Source organism: Magallana gigas, chromosome 7, assembly GCF_963853765.1.
Source record: "Magallana gigas chromosome 7, xbMagGiga1.1, whole genome shotgun sequence".
Lineage (NCBI taxonomy): Eukaryota > Metazoa > Mollusca > Bivalvia > Ostreida > Ostreidae > Magallana > Magallana gigas.
The window spans coordinates 36,688,510-36,703,264 of record NC_088859.1 but is presented as its reverse complement, the minus strand read 5'-3'; the positions used below and the strand labels follow the sequence as shown (position 1 = coordinate 36,703,264).

General features: G+C 33.7%; 2 protein-coding genes across 2 annotated transcripts; one reads left to right on the top strand and one right to left on the bottom strand.

Moving 5' to 3' along the window:
• Positions 1–3,253: 3,253 nt before the first annotated feature.
• LOC105325433 (uncharacterized) lies at positions 3,254–5,591 on the bottom strand. The gene is made up of 4 exons (XM_011424990.4): positions 5,391–5,591; positions 4,644–5,027; positions 3,921–4,121; positions 3,254–3,608 (listed from the first exon to the last, which is right to left on the bottom strand). The coding sequence occupies exons 1-4, from the start codon at positions 5,455–5,457 to the stop codon at positions 3,472–3,474; spliced, it is 789 nt and encodes a 262-aa protein (XP_011423292.2). The 5' UTR covers positions 5,458–5,591; the 3' UTR covers positions 3,254–3,471.
• An 849-nt stretch (positions 5,592–6,440) lies between these two features.
• Positions 6,441–13,948, top strand: LOC105325439 (RYamide receptor). Its single transcript, XM_020065984.3, has 4 exons — positions 6,441–7,481; positions 10,871–10,971; positions 11,111–11,201; positions 13,030–13,948. Exons 1-4 carry the CDS (start codon positions 6,702–6,704, stop codon positions 13,258–13,260), a joined length of 1,203 nt encoding a protein of 400 aa, XP_019921543.3. The 5' UTR covers positions 6,441–6,701; the 3' UTR covers positions 13,261–13,948.
• Positions 13,949–14,755: the final 807 nt, after the last annotated feature.

Here is a 14,755-nt window from a genome sequence, read left to right as displayed (position 1 = left end):
ATTTTTAATCTTATGAAGTAATTTAGGTGGAAACTGGAAGCTTTATCAACACTTTCTTGCATGTCATGTGACCGCTATATTAATATTTTGGTCCAAATAACACCCCCAGGATCACCATTTGATAAATTGCATTGGTTCTAGTTCTCCGATCAGAGGACGCCCGACTGTGACTACATCCGGGGCCATGGTATAAACAAACGCCAGTCCCACCTCAACAAGTCCTGCGTTTCCAAGTCCAAAACCAAGGTATGATCGATGTTTGTTCATCGATTTAAGTCAATTTTTTCAGACATATTGCAGTTGACCTTAAATGATTTAGGTATATATGGTCAGTAAATTCCACGAAGCTTTTGAAATCTCCATATAGGTTCTATACTGAGCAGGTTTGTACCATATTAGGTCAACTACAATCCATGTCTGTAAGAAATACACCATTCAGACACTTCATATCATTATGTTTAATTGGCAGCGGGTTAACACAGCTATAGGAATTAGAGTATGTTCTATGAAATGTAAGAAATCATAATAGTGTATTGGAACTGTTGCCATTTAACTTTTATAAAACTTTTTAACTTTTGAAGTTAAACAAACTCCATGATATTTTTGGTTTTTTTTTATGCAATAAGGAACTCTTTTTAAGTTTATCCAAATGTAACATACACAAGTATATTTACATTTTCCAGTGTCTTTGCCTGTGATAACACTACATATCGATTTTGTACTATATAACCTATAATACAAATGACGCCAAATTGAGGCGCCAGCGGGATTTGCTTATTTATATTAAATATTTAATCGTACGATTGCTTAAAATTATATAAATATAAGTAATAAGGAATCATTCTTTGAATATTATGAGGTGATAATTTCGGTCGGGGCGTGATCAAATCTATCATAAAGCCCTTCGGGATTTGATCACGCCCCGACCAAAATTATCACCTCATAATACTCAAAGAATGATGCCTTATTCCTTATATCTGTATGACGCTTTTGTCTACATTTTACTATCCCAAGAAAAGTACTTCTGAAAATATTGTATTATTTTGTTAATTTCTAGCTTGTTTAATTACTCTTAGTTCAAGAAATAAGAAGTAATTAATATATGGGCTTTTCTTGAAAATAATTTTTTAAAACTGTAATTCAACTATATTGTATATTTACAAATTTAACGGAAAATGTTTGTGTTAAGCAATATCTGTTTATGGCGGGTATGAGTGCGTATTTGTACGTTTATGAATGTATACATTGATTATTCATTTATTCATATTTTATTTACACCAGTAAACCATGTATGTTTTTGGTGCTTAGCCTAATTAACTAAACTAAACTTTTGCTCTGACTTTGTAGGGAATATACATGACATCACGCGCATTCGGTTCATTGTTTTCCTTCAAATTAGCAAAAAGTAAGATATCGAGTATCGCAAGTTGGCCCGGGGTTGTCTCTAAGACCCGGGAGGCGGGGAATTTCCCCGCCTAAAGTGACGTAATTACCCGGCTATTATTGCATTTCAAACACAATCTAGCTATAAGGTAGACCTGTACATTAAAATCCCATATGGTCACATACTGCAACTGGAAGCGTATTTACATGTCGAATGACTTACTTATATAATAAGAGGAAATGTCCCATTCAAAAATTATTTAAGCTACATTTGGTGTTACATTCTTGTGTAATATTATTACAATTCCAATAAACAGTTTACAAAATGTAATTTCTTTCCTCGTCATGACTTGACTCTTACTTCATGTTCGCCAATTAAAATGACATTACTAGCGCAGTTAATTAAGGCAGAGAGCCCATACATTTTCACATCTTAACAGCATTATATCTGATGCTATTACTAAATATCACACTTGTTATTAAAATGGGTACAAAGAAGACAAAAATAGAAATATCAACGATGAATTGGCAGTGTATGTTTTAGTAGGAGGTATGCAAGTAAAATATACTTCAGTTCTCAAGTTTTTAAAAGAAAAGTCCAAGAATTTGGGGTCAAACATCAGACTTAAGGCTGAGTATTGACTTGAGGAAACTTGGTGACGTGGATCCTGGACTTAAATCAATATCTCCCGTTGACACGGATGTTAGTGCGAGAGGGTAATGATGTGCGAGGAAGCCGGAGTGCCCGAGGAAAAACCCACGTGTCCAAGCGGGCGACCCCCAACTACTGTCGATCACTACTGGGGATCGAACCCGGGTCGCAGCGTTGAGAAGCGGGTGTTTTTTATAGTTCAATATTAATATTCCAGTTTGTTTATACACCTATGAAGGACGTTAAGGAACACATGAATTGCCAATCTTTTTACATCAGTGTTAGGTACAATTACTGTCCCTCAGAATTCAAATAATTTTATTTTAAGTGTTAGACTGATAAAGCTTTAAAATTCCTTATTAATATATTTTTTCGTAGAAAAGTACGTCACACACTCTAATCATGTGTTTGTTTCAACTTAAAGGGGCATGGTCACGATTTTGGTCTAATTCTATTCTATGTTTTTACTATTTACAATGCTTTAGAAATGCATTTCTAATGATCAAATAAAATCTGAGAGTCACTCGTACAGTTATAAGCAAGCTAATTCTTTGTCATGTAAACAAGGCTAGCCTGTTTTTTGTTTACATTGGTTCAATATACCAGTAAAAAATCTTTTTCCAGCTTATTTGTCTATCTTTTTAAGCATAGATAAACAGTTCCTAACGTTTAATACATTCGTTTTAGGTTTAAAACTGAAATTTTTACTTCAACGTTCAAAATGTTAACAAAGGCTTTGTTTACATAACGAAGAATTTCAAGCTCTGTAACTCGCTTATAACTCAACAAATGACACTCAAATTTCGGTTGCCTATTAAAAATGCCTTTCTGAAGCATTGTAAATATTAAAATCGGAAAAATAATATTTGACCAAAATCGTGACCATGCCCCTTTAACAGATTTTTACCTAATGTGTGTCTTTTGTCGTTCAAAAGAGAATCTTTGGTGAAAATAATTAAAAAAAAGATAATTGGTCCCTTCCATTTAGAAAAAATAAATCTTATCTGTGAGTATATAGAAATCGAAGTTTTAATTAATAAATTACAATAGGATAACGTGAATTAAGAATAGTTCTTTCGCTATAAAATTTAAATAAAGAAAGGACTGCGAAAATATCAAGAGTTTCACGATCTGCCTCAATGACACTCTCGACAGCTTGAAGACAAAAAAAATTGATCGATGCAGATACAATGCAAGAAGGAATCAATAAAGTACCTGTAATTATTTATATGTTTAATATTGATTGATTAAAACGGGTATCTATTTCCGATATCCATCAGCTACAATATTTGGAATAATTCAACCACTGTAAACTCTAAATAGAATTCACAACCGCCACAGTTTTCTCAATCAGTGTCTCGATAATTGGTTATAAGATTATCTACTGCCTCCATCCGAGTACTGTCCAAAGTCTGTCGACTTTGCTGAGAAATAAGTTACGGGTGAAGAAAAATATGGACCTGTCGGAAAGCTATTTTACACGTTATTATGGCCATGCTATTCTTCATCTCGTAGTAAAGATGTACCCGTGATCTGAACGAACATAGGTTATCATCTGGTATGATCGAAAGACCTGAAAAGAGAACGAATTTTAACAAGTAAAAGAACCAAAACAATTGTTCAACACCTGTTTAAAAAAACCACAATTGCCACTAGTATGTGATCATGTTAAAAATGTTAACGCCAAAGACAATTTATCTATTGCACTTGTATATATAATCCCTTAGGTAATTCAAAGAATTGTTTTGGAATATTATGAAGATAATATATGGATCAGAAAAATTGTACTTTTTTTGCTGTACTCCTCTCGTTTTCTACCCCCCTCCCCTTCCCCTTACAATACAACATTCTCTAATTCTCTCGATAAGCTACTGATGATTTTCACCTTGTTTTACGCCGTCTTTCTCGTCTAAAACTCTCTGAGGTTTAGGAATTTCGTCTAGAATCCAAAACACGGGAATGCGTGGTTTCCCCACGTCACCTTCGCAAACAAGGTGAATTTTTTCGCCGGGAGATACTTTGAGCGATTCGAAAGATTTGGTAACTTTGTCATTAACGGTAACCCGGGGTGGCCCGCCATCAATAGCTACAAAAGAATTAGAAACACAACATGTCAGTAACCGGAATCCATTTCACATGCCGCGACCTTCAACGTGAATGGGTTACCATGAATTAGCACCAATCGGATAATTCTTACAGAGAGATAGCAACGACTATAGTCATGATCAGTGTTTTACAGGTGAAGTTTTAATTTACTGAAATTGTTATTCACTCATTATTGTTATTACGATATTTCTTTGCTGTAATAAATAGTATCACAAGGTCACATTCTTTTTTTTATTTAGTATTAAACCGGAATCGAAGGTGATCAATACAGCTACGTAAATCAAAGGTTGATAACTGACATCTAACTGGGAACATTCAATTTGCTGCACATCAATTCAATATATATCTTTTGAAAAGGGACAACTCCCGTGTTTCCGTTCAGTCTAGAATGACTTATCAACACCTGTTTGTTGCATACAGTATAACTTCATGTGTATAGCGATTAACGGGACACCGCGTCTACCTTCACTCGTGACGTCTTTTAAGATAAAACAATACAAACTTTGAGCGATGAAATCCCCGGACATGGAAAACTTCCTGAGTTTCCCCTGCTTGTCGAGGCCTCCATATGAACACGTGTACCGACCGCCATCCCCACAGGCTACGTGACTGAAGTCTAATTGTAGAAAGGACTGGGATCCCTTTAGCTGACCAGTGACAGCAATATGGCTCTGGAGCTGAGTGACATTGAATTCTTGGCCCCATTCAATGGTCTCACTCTCTCCTTTCTTGAACAGGTACAACATCGGGCGTTTTGACTGAAACCCGGCGAACTCGATGATCATCCATGTTGGGTCCACGATTGTCTTCCCATCGGCGTGACATCGGATTTGTAGACCAGTCTCCCCAACAAAGGCACTCAGTTTGTTGATGTCGAGAACTACCTCTACAAGTGCATGACTTGTTATAATTCGGATATCTTATTTTACATAAGAAAACAACCATTAGGGAAATTTCTGCTACTTAGTATTCTTATCATTTGTAATAACATATATACATTTTTTTAAACGTTTTTCAAAGTACCTGAATTAAGAAATGGCATTTTACGGATGATTTTGTTATGAAAATTTCTTAAAATATTTAAATCTTTTTTTTTAATTCACGCGTAAACAGATTGTTTTTCTGAATATTCAAATCAATTAATTTTAGAATTTCGTTTGAAAAACATAACAATACCATTTCAATTACTTTTTTTTTTATCTATGGACACTACTTTATCCAATAGGACTATGAGAACATGGTATCTTACCCCTCTCTTCCTTTTTAGCGATAGCTAGACTTATAAAGACAAGGAATACCAACGGCTTGTAATCCATTTTTCAGATAACACCAAAACCAGAAGTGAAATATCTCTTATACCTCGAAAAATGAATGAATCATGTGCACATTGATTTGAAACCTTCTTCCTTTTCTCACTATAGGTCTTGTTCAAACATTCCTTTACTTAAAGGCTGTCTCAGTAAGGCAATGATGGATAAACATTTAGATAAATGATAAAGACTGACTTATTTCTTAAGATACCTTTGTAAGAGGAGATCTCTCTCATTTGTATCATCTTATCTGCTTGAAAATATGTTCCTAAGAAAAAGTTTTTTTTAACTTTCAATTGGGGGTAAACACATGAATGTTCATTCTATGCACAACATGCATACTTAAATACGAATCCCCCAACTGACTATATCACTGGCATTTTTGTTTTAAAAATATATCTTTTAAAAATACGTTAACCAAAAAACAAGAACCTCTCCTACAAGATTCCTAGATTTCTTCGGGTTTTTTTTATTCTAAATGATATTTTTAAGTTATATTCTGTTTAAAATGCTGATATATGGATAAGACGCATTTATAACTTCTTTGTTACAGAGATCATTTTTCGGATCATTTAATAAATCATATCCGGTCAATGTACGGAAATTATCATTGTTTACCAATTCTTTGCATATCACATGTCGAAGGAAATTGTCTATATAGGTGTTTATTATGACGAGATTTCAGGAATACAACACATACATTCTTAATCTCAATCTGGCTTCAAATACGCAACATTGCCTGCATGGCAGATTGTGATGCTTACAATTTATCTATTCTAAGAAGAGATCCCTTTATGTTGTATCATGTTTCGTATATTAAGCATGTGTGGCTTATCTCATTAGTTTGAAATCGTTTGTTCTAGGGTTTTGAAAAAGTCAAATTTCAGTTCTGAGACTAATGAGTTTAACTGCCAAGGCTAACTGAATGATGACCTGCTCGCTCACACTGACAAAGAAGACAATTGCACAAATATAAATTTCTATCACCCGAGTGATCATTTCTTGTTTTGTTTTGTTTTTATCTGAGTGAACATTGTACATTTAGATATTTTTCTCTTGCTGTGTTAAATGGATAGCCTCGGTACACACAACGTGTAGGATAAAAAACAAGAATCAATTGATACTGAGCATCGCTCATCATCTGGACCCATTCGGTTTAACCAATCACTGCAAAGTGATAGCGATAATAAAAAAAACAACAACGTATTGGCCCAAAGGAAGATAGACAGTTTAACTTGTTCTTTTTGATAATGGATATAAACTGTGTAAACAACAATGATACATCTTTTGATATGTTTGTGAATAATATTTCAAACTTGACTGCCAATCAAATGGAAAATATGGAGAGTCCATTTCAAGTTCCTGTTGGTGTATTGTCACTTTTGGCTGTTTTGTATGGATTAATTTCCATTTTAGCCGTTTTTGGAAACTTGCTTGTCATCATTGTGATTTTGAAAAACAAGAACATGCAGTCAATTACGAACATCTTCATTGCGAACCTTGCCTTAGGTGACGTTCTCATTGGGATTTTCTCCATACCCTTTCAGTTTCAGGCCGCTTTGCTGCAACGGTGGGTCGTGCCATATTTTCTATGTCCTGTCGCTCCTTTCATAAAAAACCTGACTGTTTGTGTGTCCGTATTCACACTTACAATCATAGCCATTGACAGATACATTGCTGTAATGCGCCCCCTTAAAGCAGGCATAAAAATGAAAGTTGCCACATTTGTGCTTGTTAATACTTGGTTATTTGGCATCATCTCTAGTCTTCCAAATTTGCTTTTCTTCGAAGTTATTGATATTCCTGATATCCAATTCAAAAATCAAACGATGCCTTTTTGTGCACATGCCTACCCATCCAAAATGTTTATGAGTGTCCACGTGTATTACTTGTCACTTATGCAGTACTTTCTGCCTCTTTTGGTCATAAACTTTACATATTTTCGCATTGTGTTTAAAATATGGGGAACAAAAGCGCCTGGACAGCAATTAGAAGGCCAGGAAACCACAAGAATCAGAAACCGTAAGAAGGTGAGAAAAAAATCTTTCAATCAATGAAAACCAAGTTTAATATAAAAATATAGTCAAAGGCGTTCACGTACAGTAATAAGGTGGTGATTTTATAAATAAGAAAGCAGAAAAAATATATCGGAAATTCACAACATTTTAATCTATTTAATCCTAGTAGATCTGTATTTTATTTAGATTCAGGTAAAAGAAATAACTTGTGCATGTATGTGTTAAATTTAAAGGAATGCGTCTAACGAATTTTTTTGCATATAATATAATGTGCATATCAGTACTATCGAATGGATAGATGGTTGCTGTCATATACACGTACTAAACTCTCGGGGTAAGGGAAACAAATCCAACCTAAACAGGTACCAGTAGAGGACAATATACTGAATACAATATAACAATTCATGTTTTTCTTCACTGAAAACGAATATAAACAAAATTGTAGAAATTTTTCTAAACTTTCTCCATTAATTTGATAAAAGCTTTGGTTCATTGGTCTCGAGTAACAAAATGAAGCTTTGTTTGAAACATGAGCTTATAATTATTTTCCAAAGTTTGGCTAGACTTGCTCATCTAGTAAATGGAACAGAAGGAGCCTTTTTAACAAACTAGTACTCCAATTAAACTAACAGAGTTCGGATGACGGGATATGTCGAGATCATGTCAGAATGCAACTCTGAATGCAATGAAACGATGCAAAATGAATGATATTGCATCATATCCAAAAGGTTTGTAGAGTCATTAGATAATTACTGTACCACAAGAAGCATTCACGGGTTATAGGACATTTGGCCATCACCCCATTTGAAAAATAAGCAACAAAACTTTCTGTAGATTATTTAAATATTTATATATGCAAGGGATGTTAAGGACGTTCATCTAAAGCACCGTAGAAGGATCGACGGAACAGAGAGAAGACATGATAGAGTTAAGCAATGGATGTTCCTTACCGCTACGTCTCTGACACTACCGCATGTCTCGCGGAAATTAAACAGCATTAGATGGGTTTCATGGTCTTAAGTATCTTGTTAAAGCCGAATTAAAAACACAAACCAATCAATGCCGACTTCGATAACACCAACCCCCTTCCCTATTCTAAATGTGATTTATGACTATATTTCTTGTACAGAACACAAATAACTGTTGTATTAAATGTACCCAAAATATTTTATGTTTTAATTTTCTCATCATTTAGCACGTTCTGTATTACATTGTATTTGCAGAAAATATGAAATCAATGATAACTAATTTATTGTAATTTCAGTAATCCTCGATAGATCTCTTAATAATTAATTAGTTTTAAATTTTATGATATAAATCTCTCATACAAAATCAAATTAAACAAAATGATTGTTCCTTTTACTGTGCAGTAGCTACTCTCTGTTCTGTGTTATTTGGTGGCTATTCTTTTTACTGGACAGTAGACAACTTTGTGTTCAGTTTCATTGGCTGTTCCAATATCTTTGTTGCATCTCCAAGAATTCAGGCTCAGATTTAATCAGAGCAGACGACAAGTCATCAATCTTCGTCTGTTTCTGCTAATGCTAAAATATTATGGAAGACATCAATGACTTTGTCGTCCGGTATCTCATAGCTTAAAGGGATTGTCTGACGATCTTATTATGTACATGTGTAATGATTTAGTATTAAGTTCGATTTTGATTAATACTCTTGATTAAGAATAGTCATGAAAATAGAACTTATTACAGAATACATTGCTGGCTAAACAGAATACTCGCAAAAACAAACATCGTTCAAAGCTTCTTAAATGAATACAAAATCCTTGACCATTTTCTTTATTGTAATTATGTGTCTCCTCTGTGAGTAGTTTGGATCTTTGTGCATTATAAGACTGACACGTTCCTAATTTTCGAACGGAATCACAAAAATCAAATGTAAAAAGAATGGAATCGAATCGATGAAAGATTCATCATGTAGTTTAAACAAGGGAAATCTATCTTTGCTTAATGCTCCATTTGTCTAGCCCGTTGATTAAGGGTACTTGTCTGCGACATTTGATTGGCGTACATTTACGTTGCTTATAACAAAAATACCAGCGAATTTGGGAAATTCCTTAAATATGTATTGTATCTTTTAGCACTAAAACTTTCAAAAGTGTGTGTATACACTCATGATATTTTTCCAAACTACCTTGTAAAGAATACAGAATAATATTTGTAAAGGCTAAAAGTTAAACTCGATGTTGTTCATTGCTTTAAAAACTTATGACATAGATTTTACTTTTTAACAAATTGTTTATGTCTCTCTTAAAAATGTTTAAAGAGAAGCGGTTAATTTGCAATAGGTTAAAAATAATTATTTTCAAGATATGGTGTGTGTTGGGGGCCATGAGGACTATTGTTCAAAACATCTTTAAATTTCCATTACTATAGAATTCTCATATGCAGTAGCATTTGGGTTAAACAAGGTAGTTTAAAAAGTTTTAAAAAGTGGTGGAAACGCGTTGCTTTGGAAAAGAAATGTGGTGTTGGGGTACGTTCAAAAGCAAGTTCAGTGCTCCCTAGCTGTATTGAATTATTAATTAACGAATATCATGTAGTTAATTGCATGCCTCGTTACCTTTATACCCGATATATGATCAATCAATGAAATAATTATATGCTTTGTTAACTTTATTTCTAGTTTTCTTAGTACTCAAGTTTGTGATGCATTCAATTCAATTTTAAGTAAGGTAATAAGGTAATTATAGTCCACTTTAACTGTCAATTCAATTCAATTTATTGTCATTGAGTTGTACAACTCCTCAGAATACAAAAAAATGTTACAATATTAATTTGCAATGTGAAGTAGGTGATTGGACGTATGAAAAAAATCATGCACACAACATAAAATAAAAATTGACATAATATATGTATGCTTTGAAGCTTAAACTAAAGTATCGTAACAATGCCGAGCGCTAGACAAATTATCACCTAAATTATTGATTTCCTTTGTATTGTTAACACTTAAAAGTTTAACTTACTTAAAATCACTTGGTTTCTTGTAACAAAAACTCTTCATATATTTTTTTTTGTAATTCAGCGTAAAAAGAACACATGACACACACACATGACACATTTATACTCATGTGTCCTTTTTAATAAAAAAGATTTAGAAAATGATTTCCACTTTATACTCTAAACTGGAACTGATCTTCTAAATCTTTTTTATTACAAGATTGCAAAATCTCTAGTTTGTTGTCACCTTATTGTGTGAACCTTTTTCAATAGTCAAAGAGTGTAATGAAGTTAAAAAAGGGTATTTTTTAAGTATAATTAATTGGTGTCTATTTCATTAATGTCTGGTAGCACTTGCAATTGCTTTGTTCCGATAAATGATATTCTTTATTCACAGAGCATTTTGATATTTGTAAGTAATTATTTGATAATATTATCATCTAGGTTGTGAAAATGTTGATCATTGTGGTCTGCCTGTTCGTCATTTGCTGGTTGCCATTGCACGTTTACCAGGTTCTTTCCCAAATACACCCTGCTATCAACAGGTAACGAATCTATCTCAGTATTCTTGTCTTGATACAGAATTTTGCTCACTTTTGCCAACTTTTATGACTGTTTCATTTCAATACTTCCAATAAAATGTATATGGAGTAATACTATTGTTCTTGTCCTATTTTTTTTCAGCTATGAAAATATCCATATCATATGGTTCTGTAGCAACTGGTTGGCAATGAGCAACTCTTGTTACAACCCCTTTGTGTATGGTCTACTTAATGTAAGTAGAGAGTGAGAGAAAGGTGAACTTAATGTAAGTATAAAGAGTGAGAGAAAGAGGAAGAAAGTAGAGGATTTCCACACACTCTGATTAAACAGTAGGAATAGTCGAATGATTAGTCTAAGTTTCGGTTTTTAAAGATCTAGATATGTAAGGCAAGGTTGGCTATGATATAAATTGTAATTATAGCATATTAATAAATCGATGATTAAAGCGATGATTAACCGGGGTTTCACCTTCATCACATACAAGGAAAGGCAAACACACCTCGGTGGCAAGATAACGCTCCTTCTATGCAATTTATTACAGGTTTCACAAAGCAATACATAAACTAGTAATCTTAAGAAAAGATAATTAATGATCTTAAGATATTCAGACAGTTGTCTTAAGTCAACGTCAGAAACTCACAGCTGATCTCGAAGACCTGTACTGAGTAAGAGTTTGTGAGACTGGTCGTATGTTTCCAAGGATGACTTTGGGTATCTTTACATGTATATTGAACTTGGCTGTAGCAAATATGTCAAAAAATTGATAGATTGATTTATGTTATCCGAAGGGAATAAATCATTGGGGATAAAGACATAATGAAAGAAATGGACATCATAGACAAATTTTGCCTACCGCTACATTTGATCTATGATCCAAGGACATTCACCAACAAACCAATTTCACTTGCATTTCAGGCACGTAGCATCGTTTTTGAAAGTGAGGGGGCCAGACTCATCCAAAAAATCTTGACAAGCAAAAAAAAAAAAAAAAAAAAAAAAAAAAGTTTAAAGTTTTCCAAAATCTTCAAAATCCTAATCCGGGGGGGGGGGGGGGGGTGCTGGCGTACTATATAACTTCAATTTCACTCCTCATTTCCTTATTTTCATATCAATTTTTTACATACTCCCAAAAAAGTGGGGGGGGGGGGCAACTCCATGATTATTCCATTTTTTATATGTACATTTTAAAAAATTTGTTGCTGCGAGAAAAAGTGGGGGGGGGGGGGGGCAGGCCCCCCTGGCCCCCCCTGATGCTACGTGCCTGCATTTGAAATAGTGAAATTGACAATTAATGAAAAAAATGATGAAGCCTTTTGACATGAAAATAGCAAAAAATTTTAGGGAGTAGTATGATTAATTCATCAACTTCTGTTACAAATTAACTCTACACTGCATTTTATGAGATGAAAATACCAGCAGTTTACATGTAGGTGTATTTTCTAATTTTGTATTTTTTTAGTCTGTGATAGGTCCAATCGATTTTTGAATTAAAAGTCATATTTAATAAGTTGAAGCTGATATAGTTTTGTGAAACATCAATGACATGTAGTACATCTTATTCAGTTGAGTTGCCCATGTGCCTTATTGCAGCATTACATGTACATGTATTTGCTTTACTAGAATAAATATTTCACACAAAAAAAACCCCAGTAGCACACAAATTTCAATAATCATTTGAAATCATCAGAGTAAAATCAATCTTAAAATCGTCGTAAGATATATCTTAAACAGTTTTGTCAGAATCATAGCATTGGTGTTTTCGACAAATTATATAAAACATTAGTTGAGCACGTCTAGTCGGGAGCAATTTGAAGGGAGAGGGGAAACTCGACCTATCAGAAACCTTGACAAGGCAAAAAAGGAGATTGGTAAATGGTTATGCTTGTGTCTAACTTTGCAAAGACAGTGGCTTAGCTCACCTGAAATTCGTGTCTATTTTTCTTTCAAAATAAAATAAAACATTTCTGCAAATTGGTATTTTTTGGGAAATTGACTCATTGTGAAATTTTCGAAAATCGTTACACTACTCCGTAATAAAATATAGCTTTTATATTTTCTAGTCAAAGTTCAAGCGAGAGTATCGGAAATTACTGTCTTGCGTGAAGTGTAGCAGAAAATTGTTTCGGGATCGAGATTCGGGAGACTACTCTGATCTCAGCGCCGGAAGCATGCAAAGAGCACAGATGTGCGGAACACAAATTTCCTCCATCAAGAACGGAAGCTTCCAACACGAAAATAATGAAAGATTAATGAGTTTGAAGAAAATTTCATCAAGTACCTCTCAATTCTAACCTTCTTCTCCGACCCTTAATAAAGAAAACAACTTTCATTTTATTTTTAATTTGCTATTGTTGCACACCTACCGTGATCATTGTATAAATGTGCGTACCATGTACTGAAAGTATATTTAGATGATAGAGATTGTCAGTACTGGTATATGTATGATGTTAAAAAAAGTTAATACATTTCAAGAGAACCAGTGTGTACGATACCATGCAACATTTTTGTGATGTCAAAGCGAAAAAAGCTCTGTGTCAATGTTTTATCATAATTCTTCAATGCAGTCTTAAATCTAAAATATCCTTGCAAAGTTAAGAGAGCTTTCCAAATTTCATTGATTACAAGGAAAATACGTCATTTTGAAAAAATCCTGAAAATCAAAGCTGATACCAAAGACTTTGCTAAAAAGTAGGTACCAATAACTTATAGCTATAAAATATTGTCATCTTTAAAAAATCATTAAATTACATCCATGTATGATAACATTGCCTATTGGTGAACTTTGTAAAAAAAAGAAAAAAAAAGAAAAACAATTTTGAAATAAATATGTTTGACGGTGCTACCGTTGTGGCGAGCGCAGCAAGAATAACACATACATGTACCTTGCATCATTGTCAACTAAGTGATATTTTGACAGTTATCAACCAACTTGCTTGTATATATATCTCTATATCACCCCCCCCCCCCCCAAAAAAAAGATATAGCGCAAGATCACAGCGACGTCATACATTATACTCTATAATCATTTGTTTACGTATCTGAACGAATGGAAGCATGTAAAAAGTTTTGGGTCTCACCAAAGCTCGTGCGCTAGTCAAAACGTGTCTTCAAACCTCAAGGCATCGTTAATTACGGCATTATGGAATGTTGCCAAAAAAAATTCTTGATAAATCTGTTTAACTCGTTCTTTTTCCCGCGCGCACTGGTTCTCTTCGTTCGCTATAATTAGGCTTTAGAATCATGAAGCCGTCTCTGGCTTAACTTTAAATTTCTACACAGGCAGTATAGAATTTCATTGCCAAATAGAAACAAAATTCAAAAAGCAAACAAAGGTTGCTTCTCTGTGCTATTGCTGCATGTGCCAACACATTTCAAGTGTTGATCTATAATTGATAGGTATCTGTTAAATGACTGAGATATTTGCCCTAGTCCAAGATCATTTAAACACCTCAAACTTTTACTCGTAGTCAGAAAGTACAAATTATCATTATTTTTTTATTGAGTTTATGAGATTGTCAAAAACCTCTACACTTAAAAAAATCCCTGCAAATATCAAGTAACATTGAAAATGCCATTAAACTTCATTTTCATGACTAAAATAACAATGTAGACAAAATATTTATGATCAATATCTTTACTACTATATTAGAATAATAGACTCAAATTGTTGGGCTTTAATTCCGAGATATCGGAAGAGTACTGTCATTTGTTTTATATAATTTAAACATTATTGGCACTTGAAGATTACCATTTTTTTCTTAATCAAGCTTCGCTAATTAGTAATCA

Coding starts and splice junctions, on each gene's coding strand:
- LOC105325433 (XM_011424990.4), bottom strand. CDS start 5,457: ATGGATTACAAGCCGTTGGTATTCCTTGTCTTTATAAGTCTAGCTATC. Junction 5,028..5,390: donor CGCTAAAAAGGAAGAGAGGG/GTAAGATACCAT, acceptor ATGCACTTGTAG/AGGTAGTTCTCGACATCAAC. Junction 4,122..4,643: donor CGGGGATTTCATCGCTCAAA/GTTTGTATTGTT, acceptor ATTCTTTTGTAG/CTATTGATGGCGGGCCACCC.
- LOC105325439 (XM_020065984.3), top strand. CDS start 6,702: ATGGATATAAACTGTGTAAACAACAATGATACATCTTTTGATATGTTT. Junction 7,482..10,870: donor GAATCAGAAACCGTAAGAAG/GTGAGAAAAAAA, acceptor ATTATCATCTAG/GTTGTGAAAATGTTGATCAT. Junction 11,202..13,029: donor TTGTGTATGGTCTACTTAAT/GTAAGTAGAGAG, acceptor TATATTTTCTAG/TCAAAGTTCAAGCGAGAGTA.